Source organism: Zootoca vivipara, chromosome 7 (genome assembly GCF_965207765.1).
Source record: "Zootoca vivipara chromosome 7, rZooViv2.hap1.1, whole genome shotgun sequence".
Lineage (NCBI taxonomy): Eukaryota > Metazoa > Chordata > Lepidosauria > Squamata > Lacertidae > Zootoca > Zootoca vivipara.
The window spans coordinates 49,452,670-49,479,855 of record NC_142590.1 but is presented as its reverse complement, the minus strand read 5'-3'; the positions used below and the strand labels follow the sequence as shown (position 1 = coordinate 49,479,855).

General features: G+C 42.0%; 2 protein-coding genes across 4 annotated transcripts in view; one reads left to right on the top strand and one right to left on the bottom strand.

Annotated features, from left to right (window-relative positions):
* MAPK14 (mitogen-activated protein kinase 14) overlaps positions 1 to 10,969 on the bottom strand; it is a 31,248-nt gene extending 20,279 nt beyond the window's left edge. For both annotated transcript variants that reach the window (XM_035121263.3, XM_035121261.3), the window contains exons 1-3: positions 10,835 to 10,969; positions 4,655 to 4,784; positions 1,850 to 1,908 (exon numbers count right to left, since the gene is read on the bottom strand). In XM_035121263.3, the coding sequence (XP_034977154.1) occupies positions 1,850 to 1,908; positions 4,655 to 4,784; positions 10,835 to 10,950 (305 nt within the window). In that variant the 5' untranslated portion in view covers positions 10,951 to 10,969. The remainder of the gene's footprint in view (positions 1 to 1,849; positions 1,909 to 4,654; positions 4,785 to 10,834) is intronic.
* A 1,032-nt stretch (positions 10,970 to 12,001) lies between these two features.
* The window catches only part of SRPK1 (SRSF protein kinase 1), a 37,510-nt gene continuing 22,325 nt past the window's right edge, over positions 12,002 to 27,186 (top strand). Inside the window, exons 1-2 of one of the 2 annotated variants that reach the window (XM_035121256.3) lie at positions 12,002 to 13,092; positions 16,608 to 16,668. In XM_035121256.3, coding sequence (XP_034977147.2) covers positions 12,777 to 13,092; positions 16,608 to 16,668 — 377 coding nt within the window. In that variant the 5' untranslated portion in view covers positions 12,002 to 12,776. Of the gene's footprint in view, positions 13,093 to 16,607; positions 16,669 to 23,521; positions 24,767 to 27,186 lie in introns of those variants that run through there. The other variant, XM_088673336.1, reaches the window with a different exon arrangement.

The following is a 27,186-nucleotide window of genomic DNA, read 5'->3' as shown; positions in this document are numbered from 1 at the left end:
ATGGTTTGTCAGGATCTACTCACACAAGAATTTACACGTATTCTCCACCCCACCCATATGGCAGGGCTATATGGGAACCAGCTCCTAGTACAAAATAGTTGTTTAAGTATTTTAAAATGTGAAACCCTGAGAGAAAAAGACGTATTGAAATTACCATAGTAATTTTACTACCTTTCAACGAAGATGAAACTAGGCTGATCTCTGTATTGATTCAGTCTTTCTAGTTCTCCATAAGAGTAAGAATATGGTAAAAGGTGTGTATAGGGTGTATGTACATCATTAATAAAATACTTCTACATGGTCTTATTGTGACAGGAAGCCTGTCTCAACATGTGCTTTGAAATTGTCACATACAAGTCCAACAGGTTTTATAAACAGCTATTTAAGACATTTATTTGTCATTTGTCTCATCATACAACTGCAAGTATCCATGAGTCTGCCTTGGTACAAAATAATGACTAAATAAACCAGGCCTCAATCATTCTATGTGACTGAAGACCATCACATGATTAATACATTACTCCCCCCTCCTTGCTAAAACAAGCAATTTCTTACCCAAACCCAAAATTCCTTCCATATAGGTAAAGTACTTTGCTCAGTATTGATTTCCCCCTTTCCCCTCTCAATGTGTGACGTTTCCCCCTCCTTTTTAAAATACACTTGCCATTCCTGCTTTAGACAGTAATTGCACCTGCATAAGGTAACCTTAAAGCAACAATAATATTCTGCCACTAAAAAGCTTTAAAATCTCTATCTCCACAAGTAACTCAGGGCACCTAGTTATGGAAAATTTAAATTCGTTATGCTTCTATAAGCACAGCAATCCTGTGTACTGTGCCATTTAATTCAAATGGCTTAGGCCTGAGAATTGGATTCAGTAAGAAATCAAAACTGTTACGTTGCAGAATAACTCATATATATTCCTCTTCCAGACACAAAACTGAGGGGGGAGGGGAATTAAGATCCAAAATTTGGATGGCATAAAGTTTGAAATTGGAATATTTGAAATTGGAAACCTAAGTCATACAGCATGTTCCGGGATATAATGTGCATGAGCAGACATAGAGTCTAGTATAGTTGTACCTTGGAAGTCAAACAGGATCCGTTCCGGAAGTCCGTCCAACTTCTGAAACATTCAGCTTCCAAAGCATGGCTTCTGATTGGCTGCAGGAAGCTCCTGCAGCCAATCGGAAGCTGCAAAAGCCCCGTCGGATGTTTGGCTTCCAAAAGAACGTTCGAAAACCAGAACACTCAGCTCCCAAGGTGTTCAGGAGCTGAGTACGACTGTAAAGTAAAAAACAACAACACACCACACCCTCAAACTGATATGATAACATGGCTTTAAGAAGGGAGACCTTCACTGAGGATTCTAGAGCCACAGTACTAGAGTTGTATTTACAGGCTATTTGCATGATGGGGAATATTTACATAAAGTGAGTTCAATGTATTACTACCTATTAAGCAGATTTTTCAATTCGGAGCCAGATGTCAACTTCTTGGCAAATGTCAACATGGCAAAATAGATATTTACAGAGTTTTCACACATGACTGAATAATTTCTTACTCCCACTATTGAGTAAAGAAAATCTAGTGTGTGAAACAGCCCATAGCTACCTTCCATGCTAATTAATGAAGGCTTGTGACTACATACTTCTATCACAGTAAAGTCAATGCAATGACTTCATTCATTTCTTCCTCCATATGCCTAATTTCATTGTCAACTAGCAATCTAAAGTCCTGTCTAAACTGAAACCTTTGATTCTATTACATTAATTCGCCTTATAGATAAGGAGGTTTCCATCGAGGCTGCAAAATATTTCCAACATCAAGGCTATGAAGGGTTACCTACACATCATTGAATTCTTCTAGTGACTTTGCAGGTGTGAACACATCTAGAAGACCAATAACCTAGAAAGGGAAACAGACACACAAGGATTAACATTTTCCACATTTATCTTCTACCTGTATTTCCCAACTCACATACATACACTGTCCCAATTCAAAGTGCCTACTACATGAACACATGGACTTGCACATCTTACACAGATGCAAACTCAAAATAGTTCCTTTAAATCTGGCAACTTTCAAATATCTTGTAATGTGGCATGTTGAAAAATATCAGAGAAAAGAATCATGTTGCATGCCTGGACTCCTCCTGTTTCATCTTTGGCTCCAGATCACTGTTTTCATTGTAAACTATTTTCCTTAATGAAAAGAATCAACAATTGGTTTTTTTAAAAGCATAATTGCTACTTATTTTTCAAAAACAACGGGTGTAAGCATATTGAATAGCTCAGCGCTACCTCCTATGTAAATATGCAGTAATACACACTGGGTTGGTTCACACAATCATATCCCAGCTTAATAAGATTGAGATATAAATGAACCTTGTGGGTGCACATGTAACCTCATCCCTCTTTGCTGTACGAGCAAACAAATCAGGAACTGTGCAAGCACAGTTTCTCAACAGCTCTGAAATGGAGGCTTTTGTTAACAGCTTCAGAACAAGCCACAATATGAGCTCTAACTTCAAAGCATGGCTTGATATCCTGCCCTGTTCAAAAGCAGTTAACTATAGGTTATGAGCTCAGATGTAATGGAAATCTATAGTTAACTGAAGACAACCTAGCGAAACAAAGTGGCTGTATGTTTGGACAAAAGACTTGTTCATCTCTCATTTGAATGTGGCCACTGGGTACAAGTCAAGGTAATTTGGTGGTAGTATTTCAACTAAACTAGGTACTGAAGTCAGTGTCAGCTAGCTAAATAGCTCACTGTCTAGTTAGTACTAAAGGGTAATCAGGGGGGATGGGAGGGCAAGCATGCCATCACTACTTTCTATGAATACCCTCTGCCCTTAGAAATGCATCTTGGAACTCTGAAGGCATCGGAAGGGAGATGTGACTCATCTGATCTTAATCACCCCCTAGCAAACTGACTTTTCTAATTAAAAGGGGCTTTCGGGATTCCATTACACATGTTTACATGTAACATGTAATTTCCCACCAGAGACCATGAAATATGACTTTGTATGTTCACCTATTTTTAATAGGCTTTAAGTAGGGGTACATCACCTTAAGTAGAATTTGGAGAAGAGGGTTTTTTAAAACATACATTTGCAAATACTGCTATCAGTACAAACCTCTCCAGCACTGACAAAAATGGTCTGTTCCCTCACAAACAAAATAAACTGAATGTAGGAGAAATGTGACCAGTAGACTACCACATGCTTCACACTAGAATAATAATCCCACAAATATACACATATAGTAAATAGGAAAGCTAATTCATGGCTCAGGCATCTTGACTAATTCTACTCATGTTTCATTTTCCAAAAGGCTGGTGTAAAGTGAAGATATTATACAGGGCAATCATATTATGATACAGGCTCTATCTCATTCATGTGCACAGCTGAAACCCAAGTGTGATATAACAACTTATTTCAACTGCAGAAATCTCTACTTATCACTACTGTATATATCTAAATGCACACAGATCAGTGGATGTTTTTTGCAAGTCCCAGAGGGCAGCTATTTTTGCACAAGACATGGAAAATAAAGAGAGCCAGACACTATATTAGTGCTTACAAATAAACCCTATGCATCAATCCCAAGGATTACAAAATGTCCTGGAATTTATCTGACAACATGTTGTTCATGTATCCTACAACAATTTGGATTCTTGAACATCTCACTTTTCTTTTAAAGTAAATACAATGTAATGTACATATTTATTTCATTACAGTATTTATCATCTGACTTTTGACTAAACATTACCAACACAGCTAAATCTAACCCCCATGGACACTAAGAAGTGTACAGGCAGAATACACAGATGGTTCAAGAACTAGAAGGGCCTTGGGCATTATAGCTGTGGTTAAGACTACAGATACTGTTGTGTTTATTTAGTACTATAATTGCATAATTTGTTGGGGTTAGGGTTAAGGGAAGGCAGGAGCACAAATTTGAAGTAGTTTGCACTCTGTGCACACATATTTTTTCTGCATACTATAAAATAGTAACACTAAAATCTTCTTCACAGCAACATAAAAGGATGAAACATTTCTGCAACATCCTTCTTGTGGTGTTCCAGAAACAAACTGGGACTGCAACAGTTCTAACATTTTACAATTGTGTGATTAACAAACTCATTATTTTCCCCAAGGTTAGAGTCTCCCCTAGTTAATATGTTCCATAAGAAAATATTGAAATCAACACATGGAAGCCATTACCCAAAACAATGCATGAAATGAAAAAAATACTCATGGAAATAAGCATGCATTAAGCTAACTTTAAAACTAGAGAATTTAACCAGTAAGGAAAGTTTTCATAACATTTAAAATAGACAGGACTTGATAACCACCATAAAATTAGAACTAATAAACTTCTTAAACAGGTTATAACCAACTGGCTCTAGTATGTTGAAAATACTATGGTACAAGTGTTACATTTTCTCAGCTTTCAGCCAAAATGAAGGTATTGGGAAAATTCATTCTTTCGCTCTGGGTCCTCTACTCTTTTAACAAAACCCCTACACTATGGTCTGCCATTTTATCTGTACCAAGTATACCATGGATATCAAACCGGGATTTACTCCTAACCTAAGATTTGAAACCAAATGAAATGTACATTTATAGTTTTCTCCTAAAACTTACATTTTCATGTTTCATATGTTTAAGCAGACGTAGTTCACGGTAGGTCCTTTTGGCATGAATGATGGACTGAAATGGTCTGGACAATTTCTTCACAGCCACTCGCAGGCCAGTTTTAGCATCAAAGGCTGAGCTAAAAAGCAAGTTAAACAAACAGCATTAAATATGCCTATTAAGACTAAAATAGGATCCCCCCCCAATGAAAATGATTCAATAGGTATCTTGTTTCACTGGGTGAATATAACTTTGTGCCCAAGAAGAAATAAGTCACAAGTTTAAGGTTTGTGTAAGAGAGCAGGCAGGAAAACAAAAGTGAAGGTGCTTACAAGTTTTAGAATGAACCATTAGAAGAGTTTAAAGAATGTATTGATGAGCTTGGGAATTACAGCTGGATTTATAAAGGAAGAATGACAATTTTTGCAATCATTTAGTGACTCACAGCAAAAGATATAGCAATGACTTCCTGTAACTTCAAATATTTCAACCTTAACAGCATATTGTGACATTTCAGAAGCTAGTGCTCGCTGTATCCAGGTCACAGCATTAGCAGACACATGATGGATGTATCCAAGCAAGTTGTTTGTAGAAATACGGCACTGAATACCTCTAGGATCTCTGGCAGTAAGTGAATTTTCAGTGATGTTAGCCAATAGCTTTACAGTGATGATAACATGAAGGTGGTATGGTACAGCTGTCACTGCCTAAGGTACACATTTTGCAGATTTTTTGGCATTCCAAGTTTTACCATAAGAAAGCCAGACTACTTCTCACCCTAAAACACACATACAACCAATGTGGTTACAACAGCATACTTTGGTGTCATTGTCATGGGCACCTGTCTATACCTGAGGCAATTGTGGAATATTTTCTAAAGTTTATTTGTTTTTCTTCGTGTGGAAAATAGGTACAGTACTTGTATATATATCAAGTTTTTTTCCAAAAAAGGGGAGTGGCGCGCAAGGCAAAACGTGCATGATAAATGAAATTGATTAGGTTTGCAACTCACCATTCCACTGACTTGTGTTAAATTAGTGGAAACACCTGCAGATACAAATGATGCAAAATGCCTTTCTGCAAGGATCCACTGATACATCAAATTTCCCATTCTAGACCAGGGCTAGTGCCACACTAGCAGAAAACGGGAAGCCACTCAATTGAGTCTAGACTAGTATGGATTTGCTTTTCAATAATTTATGTTTGGTACCTGATCATAAAATGGAATTGATGAGGCATTTTTAGTATGCTTCTACTGACGCATTGTTTTAAAGAACAAGTTCCCTTTTACTTTACCCTGTCAATATGGCACTGTCCTGCACCTTGCCTTACCACAGAATACATGTTGCAAGAGTCAGGAAAAAAATGTTTAGTTGCAAACAAAACTCCACTTCTGCTTTTTATTCCTTTTTTTGCATCTAAATCAAGTTTTCCCTGTCAAATATATTGTGAGCAGAGACCTCAATGATCTGAAATCAGAGTAGGGATAAGGCATGATGAAAACAGTAGAAAGCTATGTTAATTTTTCTGAAGATCTCAAACAAGTGCCATACAATTTAAAAATGTAATGATTTGTGATAGTTACTAAGTTACAGAGAAGTGCAAACCACCATCCTTCAGATCAGAACACATACATTTGACATATCTAACAATTCAGTCAGAAATTATTTGGATTATGTTTTAACAGAAGCAGTTTGCATCTGAACAAAAATGGGAAACACTGGTATTTTTTCTTGGTGATTTAAATCCATCATGTTAGTATGATCTACAAAGGTGCATAAGACACACGGGATGCATAAGTGCCCCCAGTAACTCCTTATCTGGAACTAGCTAGCTGTAGAGAGGAACAAGTGAAGGCAACACAAACTTAGATGATGAAGTCTGGAAATACTAATTACTGGGTAGTGGTGGGACACAACAAATGGGAAATTCCTTCATATAATGCAAGCTCAGGGGGCTAGGTGAACAGCTTCATCCTCACTTCTACCATGAAAGTGAATGCTACATTGCAGGGGGTTAAGAGAATATAGATAGCTCTCCCTCACTGCAGTGCATGGTAGTTTCAGGAAGACTTGCAAGGGTTTCATTGTATACCCACTATGAGTAGTGCTCTAACCAGCCTGAAACAGAAGCTTTATATGAGCTCTCATCTGATGATGAGAAAAAAGCACAACTTTTTACTTTCCCAGCCCACCCGAAGCTTTCCCCTGCTGCATTGGGATCAAAAGGTAGCTTATCTCAACAATAAAGGTAAAGGTAAAGGTACCCCTGACCATTAGGTCCAGTCGTGACCGACTCTGGGGTTGCGCGCTCATCTCGCATTATTGGCCGAGGGAGCCGGCGTATAGCTTCCAGGTCATGTGGCCAGCATGACAAAGCCACTTCTGGCGAACCAGAGCAGCACAAGGAAACGCCGTTTACCTTCCCGCTGTAGCGGTTCCTATTTATCTACTTGCATTTTGATGTGCTTTCGAACTGCTAGGTTGGCAGGAGCTGGGACCGAGCAACGGGAGCTCACCCCGTCACAGGGATTCGAACCGCTGACCTTCTGATCAGCAAGCCCTAGGCTCAGTGGTTTAACCCACAGCGCCACCTGGGTCCCTATAATATGACACATACCTAACCCTAATTTACCCTCCTCCAGCATACCTGCCAATCTAGCAGTTCGAAAGCACATCAAAGTGCAAGTAGATAAATAGGTACCAGCGGGAAGGTAAACGGCGTTTCCGTGTGCTGCTCTGGTTGCTCCAGAAGCAGCTTAGGCATGCTGGCCACATGACCCAGAAAAAAACTGTCTGTGGACAAACGTCGGCTCCCTCAGCCTATAGAGTTAGATAAGCGCCGCAACCCCAGAGTCGTTCGCGACTGGACTTAATTGTCAGGGGTCTTTACCTTTACCATACCTGCAATAAACTGATAATGGTCCGAGTAAGCCAATTCTTATCCCCGACCCCCACATACATTTTCTGATACATCATGCCAAACATCTCAGGAGCTCACAAAACCTTGTCAGGCTGTTTGTAAATATATTAATATTAGTATTATTAAATTTATATACTTAATGTGAGCCTAAGTAGGCCACTACTTTAATTCTTGGTGACTTCATTTTGCTTCCAAAATTGATGGGCACTCAACCATCTGAGCTTGATATTAGAGGGAATGGGGATATATGTGCATTTGCTTAATGGATACAGGGAACACAACTTGATTCTTAGTGACAAAAAAGAGAGGGCAGTGGAATTACCATTAATTATTCTGCAAACCGATCACTACAATAACTAGATGTATCAGCAGTAATAACTAGCAAAAAAGCTAAGGTCTTTCAAAACTCTGCAGTATACATTCCTATCCTACCACGGCAATGGTGTAATGAACCACACCTGCCTATCTGAGAGTCATCAATGGATGCAAATTTCTGAGGCCACCAGGATCTATGTTGTAGGTGTTTAAAAAACAAAATTTCATTGCTTTCTCCTATGAGAACTTGTCTCATGATATTGTTCTTACGTGACAAAATACAAGCAAGTGAAATATTGTTTCAAACAAGACATGAAATAATAAAACAGTTTAGATCAAGAGATGTTTTCTAGGGGAAAAATGCAGTGTTACTACAGGCTAGAAATTGCACTGTTACTACAGGCTAGAAATCGGATCGGTAGGAGCACTTGAGATGTGGTCTGAAGGGAAAGAGAAATAAAAAATACCAGCCGCCAGGAAAACCAGTTATACTATGAGCAAGAGAGTGGAAGTAACTAACCCATTAACCAGAGGCCTTGGAAAAAGTGAGAAAGTGGTGATGGAGAGTAGAATGGTCCTGACCTAACAACCAGAGGCCTTGGAAAAAGTGAGAAAGTGGTGCAACCTCAAGTTATGGACGTGATACTAGGGAGAGGGGCCTTACAGACAGGGGTTGATGATTCTCACGTGAGAAGCCAGATCAATAAATAACCAGGTATAAAATACACTTCCGTGTTGAAGAGAAATATTTCAGGTAATGTCTGAATGTAAGATAAAGAAGGGTAGTGATTAATGGATATCCATGAGGTTATACATATATGCACAATATATAATAAACGTTCTAGAATCAGATAAATAGGGTTAAAGTACTTAAATAATACTCGTATGGTGAATAATAATATGTACAAAAAGCAATTATGTATTATGTATAATATATAGTTACTAGTATATATAAGGATATTCATGGGGTAAATAATATTCATGGGGTAAATAATAAAACAGTTTAGATCAAGAGATGTTTTCTAGGGAAAAAATGCAGAAGAACTCTTAATATCTACAGTTAAAAGAATGGTATTATGTAGCTGCAGAAGAATACAAATACAGAGAGTCTGAATCTTCGTTTTCAGTTATCACATGAGCCAGTTTGCTCCTCCCAAGTCAAGAACAAACTTTTGCTACAGATCATAGTGTTTGTCTGGAAGGAAATAAACCACAACCCTTGGTTTGGACACAATGTTAAGCCAGAGACTGGGATAGCAGGGAGGAACAAAGTGGCTCAAACTGGTACTTTCACTGTACCAGTGCAAACCATTCACTACAGTTTACTGTGCCATGTAATTAAGGTAAATATATACATGTAACTCTAGCAAAACTTTCACAGGCTGGTACCGTGGTCTCATGAGTACAATAAAAGTATTTGTTACCAAAGAAGTTATGACTACCGGTATATTGAACTTGCAGTGGTTATGTCGCTTTATATACAAAAATACTTGCATCTCTTAGCCAGCATGACTAAACCGCTTCTGGTGCAACGGGACACTGTGACAAATTCCAGAGCACACAGAAACACCGTTTACCTTCCCGGTGCAGTGGTACCTATTTATCTACTTGAACTGGTATATTTTCGAACTGCTGAGTTGGCAGAAGCTGGAACAGAGCAATGGGAGCTCACCCCCTTGCACAGATTTGAACCGCTGACCTTCTGATTGGCAAACCCAAGAGGCCTAGGGGTTCTGTAGCCACGACAACATCCATTTACTGTTGGATTCTTGAATAAGTTTCTATGCTTTCTCCAGGAAGTCTAACTGTAATACATATTTTGCTGTGAGGAATGTGGTAGTGAAGTCAAACATCTATGGATAGTGCCTATGACATCAGGAGGTGAATCACAAATTCCTCTCCTGCCAATCTCTGCTACCCCTCGTCAGCTGTTTTTCCTTCAGCAGCTATGCACTCAACCTCTTCGGGTCACATCTTCCCTAGTTGCAAGTAAACTCTCATTCCCAGTAAGAAACTGGGGGAGATCCAGGTTCATGGTGTTTATTGAGAGACCAGCCTATCCTACCTCACAGACTTGTGAGAATAAAGAAGGATGGGGGAAGAAACTATGTACATAACCATTAGCTTCTTCAACGAGTGCTGGAATAAAAGTGCAAAATATAATAAGACTAATTACATGTTCTTTAATTGTGCAGTGTCAAGAATATTGCTTTATGTTTGTTTTCAAGATTCTGCTAAAAAAAACAAACCTCATTAAACACCCAGCAGTTTCCAAGCCAAATGAAACTAAAATAATCAAGTCATTTCCTACCAAAGCAAATAATCTTGGCACCACGAAGCAAAATACAGGGTCATGCACAAGATGCTTAACATAATGCCTGCTGAAAACTGGAGAAGTTGATGAAAGCAACTGTTTGGTGCACATCTTGATTGTTTCTCGAGGCATTGCTCAACTGTGTACTTCACGGGTTGTGCGTTCCCAAATAAGTAGGGAATGAGTTCATAGCGGTTACGGGAAGAAGTGACTGAGATCAGGGCATTGCAGCAGACGGAGCGACAAGTACATCAAACGCCTCTACTACTTCTGCTGCTAACTTGCACTGTCCCAGCATTACAGTGCAAGAGAACCAAACAGGGAACGCTTTTTCTTTCTTTTTTCTTTGAGTATTTGCAATCTAGAGCCGGTCCCTCGGAATCACAGGATCTAACAGACTTCCTTTTGCAAGGAGGATTGGGTGTGGACATATGCGAGATCCACCGCCTTCTAAGGCCGCTTTCAGGATCTCCCAGCTAATAAATCATCCCATTAAAAATGACAGGCCTTGGTGGCGGCTGCTGTCCCGTACGCACGAAGGGCTGCGGGGCCGTGGGGGGGGGGGAATAAGAGAGCGTGCGGGTAGCGAAGTTTGCCCAAGCCTCCTCCTCCTCCCCGGGAGAGCGGCAGCGACTTACCAGACGGAGCCGTAAGCTCCGGAGCCCACCGGAGAGAGGTTCTGGTAACGCTCAGGCACTTCCCAGACCGTCTTGTTCAGCTCCTGCCGGTAGAACTTGGGCCGCTCTTGGGTCATCTCGACCCCGAGCCCGCCCCACCCAGCGCGGCCGGGAGGGGGGGGTGGAGACCCTCGAGCAGAACCGTTGGCTCCTCCCTCTTCGGAGAAAGGGGGTTTCCTGCACCGAGGGTAAAGAGGTCGCTCGCGCCCAGCGGCCGCCTCAACAACTGGCCACGGCCGGCCCGGGTGCCTCGTGCCGCCGCCGACACCCCAACCCCGCCCCGCGGCCGGAGGGGAAGGCCAGGCCAAGCGGGGCTTTTCTGCCTCCCGCCGTCTGCCGGGTCGCGGGGCAAAAGCAACCCCGAGGCCTCCTGCACAGCCCCAAGTCAGGGAGCCTAACAGGTGGGCGCGAGGGGTCCCCCTGAGGAGAGCAGAGCTTGCACTGAGCGGAGCGGTGGGGGGGGGGGGCAAAGCAAAGCAGCAGCGAGGAGGAGGAGGAGGAGGAGGAGCTGCTACTGCTGCTGCCGCCGCCTGACTTCTCCCGACCTCTTCCTAAGTCCCCGATTGCAGAGGTCTCGCGAGACCCACGGCGCGGGAAGAGCTTTGAGGCGATGCCCCAATATGGAACCCAGCTCCAGCGCCCTATGATGAGCGCAACCAGAAAGTGAGGAGCGTCTCGCGAGATCTGGAAGGAGGCGAGAAGGAAGGAGGAGGAGGAAGAGGAAGTGTGGAGCGTGATGCCGGCCAGGGTTTAAGGCTTCCAGGTGCTGCTTCTTAAGGCGGCCGGAACCTGAACAGGTGCCATCTCGAGAAGGCTCACACCTGCCACCTTGTGACTTCCTCCTCCCGTTCTTTCTGTGCCCCTGCGGAAGAAGCGCATTAGCTGTTTTGTGCTTGCAGTTGTGATAATAACGTTTGTTAACAAATAATCATTGGAATGCAATTCTTTTCATAGAAACCATTTGAGTTGCAGTCCTCGGCTAGTAAATTGTGGTAGCTAACAACACAGTCTTCCTTGTTATTGGTTAATGCGGGGTGAGGGGCCGTTTTCCAGCTCATGGGCTGCATGATTCTTGGACCAACTTCTGGGGGCCATATTCGCGGTGGGCAAAGCCTGAGGCAAAACTGCGTGCAGCAATGGACGTAAATTTTACCTTCGTACTGTTTCTACACGCCCCCCCTTCCCCTAACAAGCCAGATAAATTAGCTGTGACTGCTGATCCTGCTAGGTCTGTTGTTAAGCCTCACGTTTCTGAGTTTTATTGGCATAAACTCAGAAACGCCATTTTTGGCTTACAATAGGTTCACTTTGCAGGACTGTCCAACCTTTCCAATCAGAAAGCTATTTGTCACTATCTGCAATGACAAGCTAGGCTGCTTTCATTCACCATCCAGATGCAACGTTGCTTGTTGCACGTACGCAGCACCTTTCCTGTTTCTTGCAAATAGAACTGGTAGCACCCAAATGTTGGCTTCTAACCATTGTTGAGGACAACATACGTACACTAAATTCATTTTTAATAAGCTGCATACATTAAAATAACTTATAAAAGTGCCCACTGAGTAAGCCACGCATTCGTACAAAGTCATGTAAATTGAAAAAAAAAGTTTAATTCGAGAATTCGAACGTTAACTTTAGTTACTGCGAGTCATCGCGCCACCTGGTGGCGCAAGGGATCCATAGCAGAACACATCCCTCCCTCTCAGCCGGCTACGCGTGAAGCTGGAAAACTCGCCCGGACCCAGAACGCGTGGCGGGCACGTCACAATCCCATCTCCGGCGACAGCACGCAGCTACTTGTATATGCGCCACGCCACTTTTTACGCCGCCCCCACCTCACTGGCCCTAGTTAAATCCGGCGAAGCCCCGGGGAAGCCAGCGGTGGGCTGGGACACCGCTCCCCATGGGACTAGGGGAGGCGGGCGAGGGGCCTGACGCGCGGCTCCGGCTCCTGCCTGTCACGCAGAGCAGGGGGCGGTGCCGCACGCGTTTGGAAGAGCCAGGGGGAGTGGCCTTCCTCGGGAGCCCCAGCTCGGAAGGAAGTGACAGCAGCGGCTGCGAGGAGATCTGGTGGCGCGCGCAACGGCGCGCGAAGATACCAGTCGTACGCACGCGCCGACCGGCTCGCCCGCTGCCAGCGCAGGCGCAGGAAATATCCTCGGAGCGCACGCGCGGGGGGTCGCGGGGGCTGCTGTCTCTAGCCGCCATGGAGCGGAAAGGTGAGTGCGCTTGGCCCCGCCACAGCCCCCCCGCCGCCCCTCCTCGCCCTCGCCCGCCGCCTTCGGCCCCTCGGCTCTTCTAGTCACGCTACTGCTTTCTGGGTCTTGGCGGCTCGCTTCCTCCGCGTTCCTGATTGTTGCCCCAATTCACACGAGATCGGGCGTCGGTTTCCTTTTGTCAGGTCCCGCTGTTATTCGCAGAGTTCTTCTCACGGATCCTAACTGCCGGTCTTCGGGTATCCTGGCCAATGTCCGGCTCTTGGGCTTCCCTTCCTCGGCCTCCACCCCGCTACCCAGTATGAGATTTTTTTTATAAAAAAAGGTGACATAATCGCCTGTCTCCTCCAGTAACGTGTTGGTTTTTTTATATACAGTGTTGTTGTTGTTGTTTAGTCGTTTAGTCGTGTCCGACTCTTCGTGACCCCATGGACCATAGCACGCCAGGTACTCCTGTCTTGCACTGCCTCCCGCAGTTTGGTCAAACTCATGTTCGTAGCTTTGAGAACACTGTCCAACCATCTTGTCCTCTGTCGTCCCCTTCTCCTAGTGCCCTCAATCTTTCCCAACATCAGGGTCTTTTCCAAGGATTCTTCTCTTCTCATGAGGTGGCCAAAGTATTGGAGCCTCAGCTTCACGATCTGTCCTTCCAGGGAGCACTCAGGGCTGATTTCCTTAAGAATGGATAGGTTTGATCTTCTTGCAGTCCATGGGACTCTCAAGAGTCTCCTCCAGCACCACAATTCAAAAGCATCAATTCTTTGGCGATCAGCCTTCTTTATGGTCCAGCTCTCACTTCCATACATCACTACTGGGAAAACCATAGCTTTAACTATACGGACCTTTGTAGGCAAGGTGATGTCTCTGCTTTTTAAGATGCTGTCTAGGTTTGTCATTGCTTTTCTCCCAAGAAGCAGGCGTCTTTTAATTTCGTGACTGCTGTCACCATCTGCAGTGATCAAGGAGCCCAAGAAAGTAAAATCTCTCACTGCCTCCATTTCTTCCCCTTCTATTTGCCAGGAGGTGATGGGACCGGTGGCCATGATCTTGGTTTTTTTGATGTTGAGCTTCAGACCATATTTTGCGCTCTCCTCTTTCACCCTCATTAAAAGGTTCTTTAATTCCTCCTCGCTTTCTGCCATCAAGGTTGTGTCATCTGCATATCTGAGGTTGTTGATATTTCTTCCGGCAATCTTAATTCCGGCTTGGGATTCATCTAGTCCAGCCTTTCGCATGATGAATTCTGCATATAGGTTAAATAAGCAGGGAGACAATATACAACCTTGTCGTACTCCTTTCCCAATTTTGAACCACTCAGTTGTTCCATATCCAGTTCTAACTGTAGCTTCTTGTCCCACATAGAGATTTCTCAGGAGACAGATGAGGTGATCAGGCACTCCCATTTCTTTAAGAACTTGCCATAGTTTGCTGTGGTCGACACAGTCAAAGGCTTTTGCATAGTCAATGAAGCAGAAGTAGACGTTTTTCTGGAACTCTCTAGCTTTCTCCATAATCCAGCGCATGTTTGCTATTTGGTCTCTGGTTCCTCTGGCCTTTCGAAATCCAGCTTGCACTTCTGGGAGTTCTCGGTCCACATACTGCCCAAGCCTGCCTTGTAGAATTTTGAGCATAACCTTGCTAGCGTGTGAAATGAGCGCAATTGTGCGGTAGTTGGAGCATTCTTTGGCACTGCCCTTCTTTGGAATTGGGATGTAGACTGATCTTCTCCAATCCTCTGGCCATTGCTGAGTTTTCCAAACTTGCTGGCATATTGGGTGTAGCACCTTAACAGCATCATCTTTTAAAATTTTAAATAGTTCAGCTGGAATATCATCACTTCCACTGGCCTTGTTATTAGCAGTGCTTTCTAAGGCCCATTTGACTTCAGTCTCCAAGATGTCTGGCTCAAGGTCAGCAAACACACTACCTGGGGTGTACGAGACCTCCATATCTTTCTGGTATAATTCCTCTGTGTATTCTTGCCACCTCTTCTTGATGTCTTCTGCTTCTGTTAGGTCCTTACCACTTTTGTCCTTGATTATGGTAATCTTTGTACGAAATGTTCCTTTCATATCTCCAATTTTCTTGAACAGATCTCTGGTTTTCCCCATTCTATTGTTTTCCTCTATTTCTTTGCATTGATCATTTAAGAAGACCCTCTTGTCTCTCCTTGCTGCTTTTTGGAAATCTGCATTCAGTTTCCTGTATCTTTCCCTATCTCCCTTGCATTTTGCTTGCCTCCTCTCCTCCGCTATTTGTAAGGCCTCGTTGGACAGCCATTTTGCTTTCTTGCATTTCCTTTTCCTTGGGATGGTTTTCGTTGCTGCCTCCTGTATAATGTTACGAGCCTCCATCCATAGTTCTTCAGGCACTCTGTCCACCAAATCTAAATCCTTAAACCTGTTCCTCACTTCCACTGTGTATTCATAAGGGATTTGATTCAGATTATATCTTACTGGCCCAGTGGTTTTTCCTACTTTCTTCAGTTTAAGCTGGAATTTTGCTATAAGAAGCTGATGATCTGTGTTACAGTCAGCTCCAGGTCTTGTTTTTGCTGACTGTATAGAGCTTCTCCATCTTTGGCTGCAGAGAATATAATCAATCTGATTTCGATGCTGCCCATTTGGTGATATCCATGTGTAGAGTCGTCTCTTGTGTTGTTGGAAGAGAGTGTTTGTGATGACCAGCTTGTTCTCTTGACAGAACTCTATTAGCCTTTGCCCTGCTTCATTTTGAACTCCAAGGCCAAACTTGCCAGTTATTCCTTTTATCTCTTGATTCCCTACTTTAGCATTCCAATCCCCTGTAATGAGAAGAACATCCTTCTTTGGTGTCATTTCTAGAAGGTGTTGTAGGTCTTCATAGAATTGGTCAATTTCACTTTCTTCAGCACCGGTAGTTGGTGCATAAACTTGGATTACTGTGATGTTAAAAGGTCTGCCTTGGATTCGTATCGAGATCATTCTGTCATTTTTGAGATTGCATCCCAATACAGCTTTTGCCACTCTTTTGTTGACTATGAGGGCCACTCCATTTCTTCTACAGGATTCTTGCCCACAGTAGTAGATATGATAGTCACCCGAACTGAATTCGCCCATTCCCTTCCATTTTAGTTCACTGATGCCCAGGATGTCGATATTTATTCTTGTCATCTCATTTTTGACCACATCCAGCTTACCTCCATCCATGGTTCTTACATTCCAGGTTCCTATGCAATATTTTTCTTTACAGCATCGGACTTTCCTTTCGCTTCCATTGTATGGGTACAATGAGTCTATTATGAGCACGTGTTTCACTAATGTGTCTCACTAATGAGCACGTGTCTCACTAATGAGCACGTGTCTCACTAATCTGGTTCTTGGATTAATGCTCCTTCTAGGGAAGAGGGGGTTAATCTTAGAACAAAATAAACCCCGGATAGGTTTGATGATGGGAATAATGTGCCCTCCTTTTTCACCCTGAACAAAAGCTTACTGACTCTTGCCCCACCCTTTCTTCTTCCCTCTATTTCTTCCTAGTTCTAGCATTGCAAGCCCGGAAGAAGCGGACTAAAGCCAAGAAGGAAAAAGCCCAGAGAAAGTAAGTGTGATCCTATTGCCTTAAACAGAGTGGAATGGTGTCGTGGAAAGTGACAAAAATTTCCTGAAATGATGTGCAGAAGCCAGCCTGGTAGCCATGGTTGCATGGTAATGAGAAATCTTCCAGATTTTCCAATTCTAAGTGACTCTTTACATCCTGAGGGTAGCCTCAGTGTTAAACGTGCATAAACTCACATGAGTGATATGCCCTCTTCTGCATCTTGTGCATATTTTAAGTGGGCACCGTTAAATTTGTCTCTGGGTGCCTATCAGCTTGCTGGTAATATTCTCGTCTCCTTTTCCAATGATACCATTTTAATCTAAAATAGTAGATAAACTTAATGGATCAAATCTATTACTTATTTATATACATTTTAAACTGTAGTAGGGTGAAATCCAAGCCTTGGGCGCTGTCCAACAGGGCCACTGCAGCATCTGCAGCCTTGCAGCACATACTGGCTGGCAGTCAGGCCTGCTGCTGTCACATGACAGCTGTAAGGCTTGCTCAGCCCTCTGTCTTGAATGTCTGCCATCCCAGAAAATCCCCCTCCCCACCAGCAGCAATTCTGCCCACAAGTTCAGCAGGCAAAATGGGAAACCACACTGGCAGAGAGATGCCGATGTCACTCTGCAGGCAGAGGCTGGGAGGGCTGGGGGAAGCAAGATCTCTGCTTAATCAAGCCCCCCAGCCTGGTGCAAGCAGAATTTGAATTGTGACCTTAATATAGGATACATTGCACAAATCAAATATGCATCACTGAATTATTCACATAGATGTAGTAGTGAAGAATAATGCTATAGTGATGTATATAATGTTTAAGATTTACATTTATATTGTATAGCAAGCTGTTCTGGCTAGCCCTGGATTTCAAGTGTTATTTGCATAGTCATAATAAGCTGTTCTGGCCTTGTAGATCCAAGAAGCTTGAAACATGTCTAAAATTGTGCACTTAACTCCTGAACATCTAAGATTGCCCGTAAATGCAGCAAACTAAAATGTAATACTGTAGACATATGTTCTCTGGGTAGTTTAATACTATTATAAGAGTATTTAATAATCCCACTCAAACTGAAGGGTGGAACTTACTTTAAACATTTCAGATATCACATAGAAGAGGGAAGTCTTGTCTTTTTCACCTTGTTACTATAACTCGAAAAGAGATTTGACCATACCATACTCTATGTAGCTGCTGTAGACTGACTTTGGTGGACTAAATTGATAGGCCAGTTCTCTGAAATTTTACTGAGAAGTCCCACTGAAATCAGTTAAGTGTGGATAAGATTGTGTTCTGTGTGTGTTAAGCGGCAAGTGGTTTCAGATTAAGAAAATGGAGCCAGAGAATGTGCATTATTTAGTGAGAGTAATTATCAGAGTTGATAGTGCTCTCTGAAAGTTCTTTAAGCCTGGAATATTAAGGAAAGTAATCCCTTGTTTAAGCACTAGCCAACTACCCAAATGCAAGCAGGAGTTACATGTGGGAAAGCGAGAGGAGTGGCCGATGAGGAGTGAGGTATTAAATCCCCTCTCTGTGGGTTAAACCATAGAGCCTAGGGCAGGCATCCCCAAACTTTGGCCCTCCAGATGTTTTGGACTACAATTCCCATCTTCCCTGACCACTGGTCCTGTTAGCTAGGGATCATGGGAGTTGTAGGCGAAAACATCTGGAGGGCCGCAGTTTGGGGATGCCTGGCCCAGGGCTTGCCGATCAGAAGGTTGGTGGTTCGAATCCCTGTGACGGGGTGAGCTCCCGTTGCTTGGTCCCAGCTCCTGCCAACCTAGCAGTTCGAAAGCACGTCAAAATGCAAGTAGATAAATAGGAACCGCTACAGCGGGAAGGTAAACGGCGTTTCTGTGTGCTGCTCTGGTTCGCCAGAAGCGGCTTTGTCATGCTGGCCACATGACCTGGAAGGTGTATGCCGGCTCCCTCGGCCAATAACGCAAGATGAGCGCCGCAACCCCAGAGTTGGTCATGACTGGACCTAATGGTCAGGGGTCCCTTTACCTACATGCAACAAAGAAACCAAGCTAGCTGCTAGAAGAGGGAAGCTCCCTCCTCTGGTAGCCTGCAGCTGGCAAGTAAAGGTTTTTGCAAGCTAGTAACTTGAGGTGGAGGAGAAGGATTATTTACAAGACTCAAGTAAGCCCCATTTAAGTGAGACTTCTGAGTAAAATTTCAAAGGATTGTACTGCACAGTCACTGGAAGCTTACATGTGTAGATGCCATCATATGCCATTAAATGCTCTAATAACTATTTTATTTCCTATTGACTTTGAAATAGGCCTGAATTGAACCCCTTTGTCTGCATTTTCAAATGGTTATTACTACCGTTCTTCTTCTTCTTGTTCTTGTTCTTTATTTGTACCCCACCCATCTGACTGGTTTGCCCCTGATTTGTCATGTCCTTGCCCTTCATTATTCATATTTATTCATATTTCACCAGTTTTCATGCAGTGCACAAAAAGTTCCCAAATCTGGCATTTCTAGTTGGAGAAAAGCAATACCGTAATGAAGTACTGCTTTGTAGATGATCCTAGGTTCAGTTGCTGGAATCTGCAGTTAAATTAACTCAGGTAGCAATAGTTGGGGGAAATATTTGCCTCTGAGCAATTGGAAAACCAGATAGAGCTAGGCTTAGTGCACCAATATTCTGACTTGGTGTCAAGTGGCTTCATGTATTCACCTACCCTATGCCTCTTTTCATCCATTGTTCGCTTCACTAATTTTTGTCCATGTAGCATTTCTGTCACTTCTGAACAGTCAAGGAATTTTTTTTTGTCTGAAATAATGCTGTGATTGCAAAGTTTAACAGTTGTAGCATTATTTTCAGGGTAGTCTCTTGTCTCAAAAATTTTACTCTGACTATTTAGATTGAATCCATAGTGATAACCCATTGCATGGAGGTTTACTGCAAAGTTGTGGCAAGCTAGTAATATTCGGAAATTGAATCCCAAATTTCTCAAGCTCTTTCTTCTATGTATTCAAAGCTGTCATGCACTTTTGAAACATTCTAATAAAAATTAAAAGAATTGGCCAACAGTTAACCTAATTATACAACCCAAAACCATTATTTACAAATTCATATAGTGGCTTAAGTAGAGTGGTTTTTATAACATGTTCAGCCAAGGTACCGGTAGCTTCCCCTTTAATGCTAGTGCTCTGGGAGAGTTCTGGTTTTTTAATTGCTTGTAGAAAAGAACAAGTGCTATGGTCCATGGCGTGCTATGGTCCATGGGGTCACGAAGAGTCGGACACGACTAAACGACTAAACAACAACAGAAAAGAACAATAAAAAAAATGTTCCATTCCTGTCAAAAAATCAAGGACTGGACATAAAGTTGTTTATCGCTGTTTCTGCACTTAACATGTCTTGAATCTTCAAGTATAACAGGATCTGTGTATGTTTCCCATGCCATCCTTTTTCATTCTTCCCCACTCCCAGTTGATGCCCATCCATACACTTGAGTTGGTTGGCAGAAGAAATGGGTCTTTGAGCCCTAGGTGGATTTCTCCGCTCAAAGCTGCTGTTTGTGTGATTTTGCCCCTGAACTTGATGGATAGCAAACATAAATTTAAAAGAATGGGCTTTAAATAGTGCCTTCTTTTTTGGAATAATTTTGAGCAACAGCTATGTTTTTATGTATATAAAGCTATCTGATTTATCAAAATATATTTTAAGTTTAAGAAACATTTAAATATACAATGTTGACTTGCATATAATTGTGCAAAAGATCACAAAAATGTTTCTAACCCACCTTCCTGCACATACTAATGTTAGTCATCTGTCTTCTAAAAGCAGTAGTTTTTATCAGGCTTCCCTGCATAGAGGTAAGCCTTGCTCATAACCAGGCAAATGGTTACCAGCAATCTGCAGCAATGCATGTGGTATTTGACAGTCAAATATCAGATCTCTGCTAAAAGCCAATACACTTTAAAGGCAAGAAAGAGAGCATTCAAGTCAAGCCAGAGGTCAAATATGGAGGTGATAAATGGCAATACATATAGAGTGTTTTCTGTGATTATAACCTGTGATCACTGCAAAATATGTGCTGCTTTCTGGCCATGGGTTTCCTTCTGATAACATTGGTGCTTATATGTAGAACTACTGTTTTGTTGTGTGTGTGTACCCTGCGGGCCTCTTCACACACACAAGTATGCTATGAATGTTTGAAAACATGTCCTCCACCATACACTTGTCAGTCGGGACCAGGTGAAGCTTCTTGACAAGTGTACTCTGAGTGGGAGCTTGCTGATTTTCAATGTCCTCCAAGGTGGTGGTTTTACATACTGTCTGCACCTTTTAAAATACAGTATATTTAATGCATTTATAACCCACAGGCCTGGTCAGTATGTCATCAGTACAGGTCCTATTGGTTGTGAGCATTAGTTGCCTGCATTAGCTAGAATGCAACAATGAAGGTTCCTTTCCCTCCCAGAACCTTGGAAAGCAAGCAGTTGTTCTTGCTGCTACCTCTGTGCATTTTTGTTAGTATGGAGATGCAGCATTCCCCCTCTTACAATTAAAAAAATGAGAGAATGACAGACCCTTCTTTGCAGGGTCACAAGGTTCCCCAAATCCCTGTACTTCAGGGCTTTGAGGAAATGGGGAGAAGGACTGCAGAACAGTAGCAGCTGGTAACAAGTCTATCTCACACTTCTCTACACCCCAGCTAGGCTTTGATTTCATTATGATGGAGAGCACTGAGGAAATGCTAAGGCTGTAGGTAGTAAGGGAGATATTCACTTGCCCTCCTGTTTGTAGAGGAAAAAGTGCCTAATAATCTGTTTCTTTGCATTGTTATTCCTCATTCTTCTTTCATTGCTGATTTTATGAACCAATTATTTGTGGAAATTGCTTCCCGGGTGGGTATGGGGAGTATGTGGCCCTCAGGGACCTCCATGGAATTATACGTTTTTTGCATGTGTAACTGTGAAAACAATATAGATGGCATTTCCTTCTGAGCCATAGCTATAGAATTCTGTAAACTAATGCTGCTTCCCTTTAAGTAAATGCAGCCATTCTGTGTGCTGGGTCTAATTTTTTTGCTCTTCACAACCATGAATTGTTTTAACATTAATACACAGATCCATCTGTATATGTCTTCTCTGTGTTCTGTGCTATGTGTTCTGTTCTTCTGACATCACTGGCACTACTGAATGTGTGGGGAAATATGTAGGAGTGTGAGGGCAAAACTCTCCGGCAATACTGTTTTTCCTTTGTCGTCTTGCTTCCTATAGGCAGAGAGACAAGGGTGAGAGCCCTTAAACCCCAAATTACTACTTGTGGGAGTTAAATGCTCATGAATACAAGTGCTTTTTTCACCTCACCCCACCTTTGAAGAACATGCTGCCTTCACTCATAAATCAGCATGGTATCTAATGAAATGCTTGAATGTTCATTGTTTTACCTTGCTATGAGAAGCTACATGTTAATTGGCCTTTTATTGTTTTAATCTGTTTCCTCTGAATTTCTGTCTAGAACAGCTAATGGTTACAGACAGGTTGGGAGTGCATCACCTTATTTCTTTATGCATTATTATTGTTCCAACACAGTTTGGTGGCATTCATCCTGAGAATGAATGCCTGAAGGATGAAATGAACAAATTACTCTGGTATGTGTTCTCTGGTATAAGTAGAATAGATAGAATAGAACTACCCTATGGTTGTTTCTCAGTGATAGAAGTCATACAGTTTTATAGTTCTAAAGCTAGTGATTAATTGGCATTTTTTCTTTTCTTTAAGAAAATAGAAAACCTATTCTCTGGTCTGTGGGAGTGGAAGCAAGAGTTTTTGCTTAATTATAACTTTTAAGAACAAGAACTATAACTTTTAAGAACAAGAACTGGTTTTTCATCATAGAATATGAACCTTACTGCATTCTCCATATATTTAAATATGAGGAATGTAGATTACAGTAAAGGACTAAGCATGCATACTGTAAGACAGTACAGTCGTACCTTGGTTGCCGAACACCTTGGAACTCGTATGTTTCAGTTGCCAAATGATAAAAAACCGGAAGTGAGCGTTCCAGTCTTCAAACAATTTTCGGAAGCCGAACATCCGGCGCTGCTGCAGCCAATCAGAAGCCGCGCCTTGGTTTTCGAACAGTTCTGGGAGTCGAACGGACTCCCAGAACGCATTCTGTTCGAGAACCAAGGTACGACTGTATGATATATATCTTGTGAAGACATAATCAGAAGCCTACTTTATCTAGATTATTAAATGAAACAGTCAGTATGGCAATTCTGCTACCAGTTCTGCACCAGTGAACCCCATACATTTGAATGGGGCTTATGCATGAATAACTAGAATCGGAGTTCTAGGCAGCCTTAGTTAAGGACTGTTGGTTATATGAATTGCATATGCAATCAAGTCTGGGATCCAAAAAGCATGCCCAGGAGATTTTTTTAATTTTGAACAGCAAGCCTCTTGCCATATAACAAACTGTGTTTGAAAGATCCTTTTAGTTTCAAAAGGCTTGTTGTGTAACATTGGTTAGGGTTGGGGGAATTGCCAATTGAGACTCTCAAGCCCCAGACCCTCTTTAGTGAGTGGAATGAGTTATTTGATTTTTCAAAAAATAAAAATTATTCAGGACATGGGTGTTTAATCCTGTGTAAATGCATATAGGATTCCAGTCTTTGCACCATCTGATTTTCATGGGAGGAAGTCTTTTCCCTGGTTAAGTACTTGTATAACTTTTTACTTGCATGCATTCCACGCCCACCAGAGCAACCAAGGAATTACCTAAGAATAACCGTTTGGTTTTAGCATTTAGTTGCAAGCATATTCACAAGCTGTAAAAGACTTCAGTCTGTTTTCTCACAGTAACTATAGTCGTACCTTGGAAGTCGAATGGAATCCGTTCAACTTCCAAAATGTTCAGTGCTGCTTCTGATTGGCTGCAGGAAGCTCCTGCAGCCAATCAGAAGCCCCATTGGACGTTCGGGTTCCAAAAATAGTTCGCAAACAGGAACAGTCACTTCCAGGTTTGCGGCATTTGGGATCCCAAACGTTTGAAAACTAAGCTGTTCAAAAACTAAGGTACGACTGTAGTACTTCTTTCTTTGCCGATCTGTTTGAGGCAGATTCACTTGCAAGCAAGAGCTCCTGAGTAGATCTGTTGGTGGAGGAGGCAATAGCAGTGTACCTTGTGATATCTGGAATGTTACAGCACAAATTAGTACCGATTTCATGAAGAAGGTGTGCAAGCTAGAACTTGAATGTGTTTGCAGGCTGACCACACTTATTCAGACTGTATTTCAGCTGCATCTTCATTTGTCTTGCTTCGTGTAACTTTTTCTCTGACTTTTCAGCTGTATACCAATTTTTTACATAGACAGATGCGTTGCTGTTTGGTTTTCATAGCTCATCAGTTCAGTTAATCGCTGAAATGCCAGCATGAACTGAAAGGCTAATGATACTGGCACCTGCCTCTTCAATTGTCCAGCTTGTTTATTTCTTAATAAGAACATATGAGATGAAGAAGCTTGTCTTGTTTAGGTTGGGATGCCTTTATGAAAATTGTCTTCCATCTTTTCCATAGAATTGTTTTGGGCAGAGCTAGAAAAATAAGTGGCACCTACTGGCACAGGGAAGCTAATACTTTGAGCTCTTGTGCTCATATAATCAATACCGTGATACTGTTCTCTTTCAAAGTTCTGAAGGAAATTTATTATTGAACAGGAAACTCGTAGCTTCACTTCAGTTAGGCTACAATAGTTAGTATATCTGGAAAGACTTTGGAAGTTGGTCAGCATCAAAAGAACGGAATGAGTTTTTGGTCATTCCAGGGCATGGCTAAATTTTTCAGGAAGCAAATTACCGGTAGCTGAGAGCAACTCTCTTCAGTGATGCTGCAAGGCATTTACCTGCAATGCAGTGCTATGCATCTGCAGCTAGGTGGTGGAGGCAAATTCCTTTTCTCTCTTGCTTTTGTACAAAGCTTTGCTGTGTTCAGGAAGAACCAGCCCTCTGCTTGCAATTTATGTACCCCTATTACTTGCACCAGGGTGCCATTTAGTTTTTGATGGCTCTTTCGAAAACTGTTGGCCCGACTTCAGAGGTACCTTCATCAATGGGAGTCCGTGCTTCGTGCAGGTAAGCTTTCCTTTTACAGCATTTTTTTAAAAACCCAGATGGAAAAAAAGGGAGTTTGACTGCCTCAATGAGGACTTCTCTGAATTCCGTTTAAGCTCATAAATCTTCCTGAGGACACTGATTCAATTGTCACCCTCCCCTAGCATGTAATCTTACCAGATGCTTAGCTTAAGAACAAATCCAATGAAGTTAGGTTGTAAAAGCAAGTACATGTTCAGAAGCCCAAGGTGCTTGTTGGGGTGGATGTCTGCCAAATGTTCTGATATGTTAAGAGGGATTCATTCAAGGCTTCTGTTAGCATTTGATGTGTTTCTAGCAGTGTAGCAGTTCTGACAGCTGTCTGTTTCTCATTCATTGAAATGCAGCCTCTGGAACTCTCGCATCAACCTTTTGTCCCTGCTTACAAGCTGACTTCTAAATCGTTTAAATGAATCAGAAGATGCTTTCAGGTTTCTCTTCTTAGTAACAATTTGCTCAAAGAAATCATTGTTTAGAATCAAATGATGTATTAAAATAAGGTCTTTGTACCTCCTATGCATGTTTTACCATCCTTGCCCATGCCCGTTTGGGGTGCATTTTAGGAGGGCGGGGCAGGAGCAGTTGTGGGGATTGTATTGAGCATTTTTTTAAAGATTTAATAGCAAAAGTACACATACTTTCCAAGAAACATTAGAGAGGAAATATTGCCTTTGAAAGGCAATCACATCTCTGCAGTGTTATGTGGTCTTTTTCACTCCCTGACAAATAATAGTTCATTCTAATTTTGAAAGTATAAGGGCTCGAAATAATTAATTGCAAAGACATTGAGCTCTCTGTAACATAACTCAGTGATAAGGCATTCTGACTTCCTTTAGATAAAGGATCAGGATAGTTCTCAAAAGCTTTATGAAGGCTTTCTAGTAACTTCTTTGCTGCAGGAAGATTGTGCTTGTGGAAGAGATGTGTGATTGCAGAATATTCAGGGAATTTCAAACAGCGTTTTTGCCTGGAAAATTAGCTTTAAGGCTTACCTAAATCCAATTCCTCGTCGATGCATACCCTAGAACGTTCTGTCATTAAAAACCGTATCTAGTAAACCTTAACAATTCAGCGTTCCCATAGTTGTGACGTAATTAATGAAGACATTTGCTGTGATGGGTGTGGCTTCTAGAGGGATCACATTGATTTCATCCTTATTCATTTCCTCTCTAGGTTTGAGATTTATTGAGTAGTGTTATGATTTTTTAAAATCATTGTCTGCAATTGTCTTAACTCTTGTTTAACATTTGACTTTGTGCTTATTCCTGTATGTGCTTTGCTCGCATTGGGCTAACTGTGAATATTTACAACTTGTAATTTCTGCCAAAGAAAGGTTTAGGGAGTTTGAATAAATCTTCAAGACATGAGTGTGTGGAGGGAACAGGAGGGAACAGTCAGTTTAGAATGTGTGTAAAATGTTCCAGAAGTGTACATGAGCACTCTTTGCAAGTATGCTGATTTTTTTTTAATTTTTGTTTGAACATCCCTACACCAAACCCCACAATAGCTGTATTTCACAATTGTTTTGTGAAACCAGTTACTTTACAAAAGGTTTAATTGTTACTTTGCTAAATAACTGTTATGTGTTGTATATAATGGTGTCACATAGCTATCAGTAAGAACAGGATGAAGAGGGAAGCAATTTTTGGCTATTCCCCCTACCACCGGCAACCCTGTGCACACACAAAAATCTTCCCCAGAGGGTTGGGGACCTTCAGAGCATTGATTTATGCCTTATGATCAGCTGAGCAACTCAGTATTTAATAAACAAAATCCAGGGAGTGACTAGATATGTTTCCCTTGCTTTTCAAATATAATATGTCTTGGATCACTGTAGCAGTCTAAAGCCTGACAACTACTACCGTAGTTGACAGCATACAAGTTGTAGTTACATGTTTCTAGATATGCATGACTATTTTTCTTTCTGCTGAAAGATGAGGTTTTTCTTTTCTGCTACCCTCCCTATACAGCAGCTTGAAATTCCTGTTTTTAGGGAGCTATAAAGATGGGTTCATCCCACTGCATGGAAGCTCACTGAGTCACTCATAGGGCTGGAATGCATTTGGGTACCTGTAATAAATGGAAGCCATTCTGAGGGGTTATCTATAGAAAATAATTCAGAATCCTAAAATTTCCCTTCATCCTGGACCCATCACCAAGCAGTTTTCACTGCAAGTCTTCTGTAAGCCACTGGCAGTTATTTTTAGCCTAAGGACTATCCTACACTGTTGAAGCCTTCTGAATGCCTATTATTTTTGATTAAAATATTTTTGAAAGCCAGTAATGATGAGACCATTTGTATCTCCCTGGGAGGAATTCCAAAGGTTGGGGCCACCACTGAGAATGCCCTGTTTCTAGAACCTGTCCGCCTTGTGGCTGTCATTGACAGGCCAGAGAGCAAG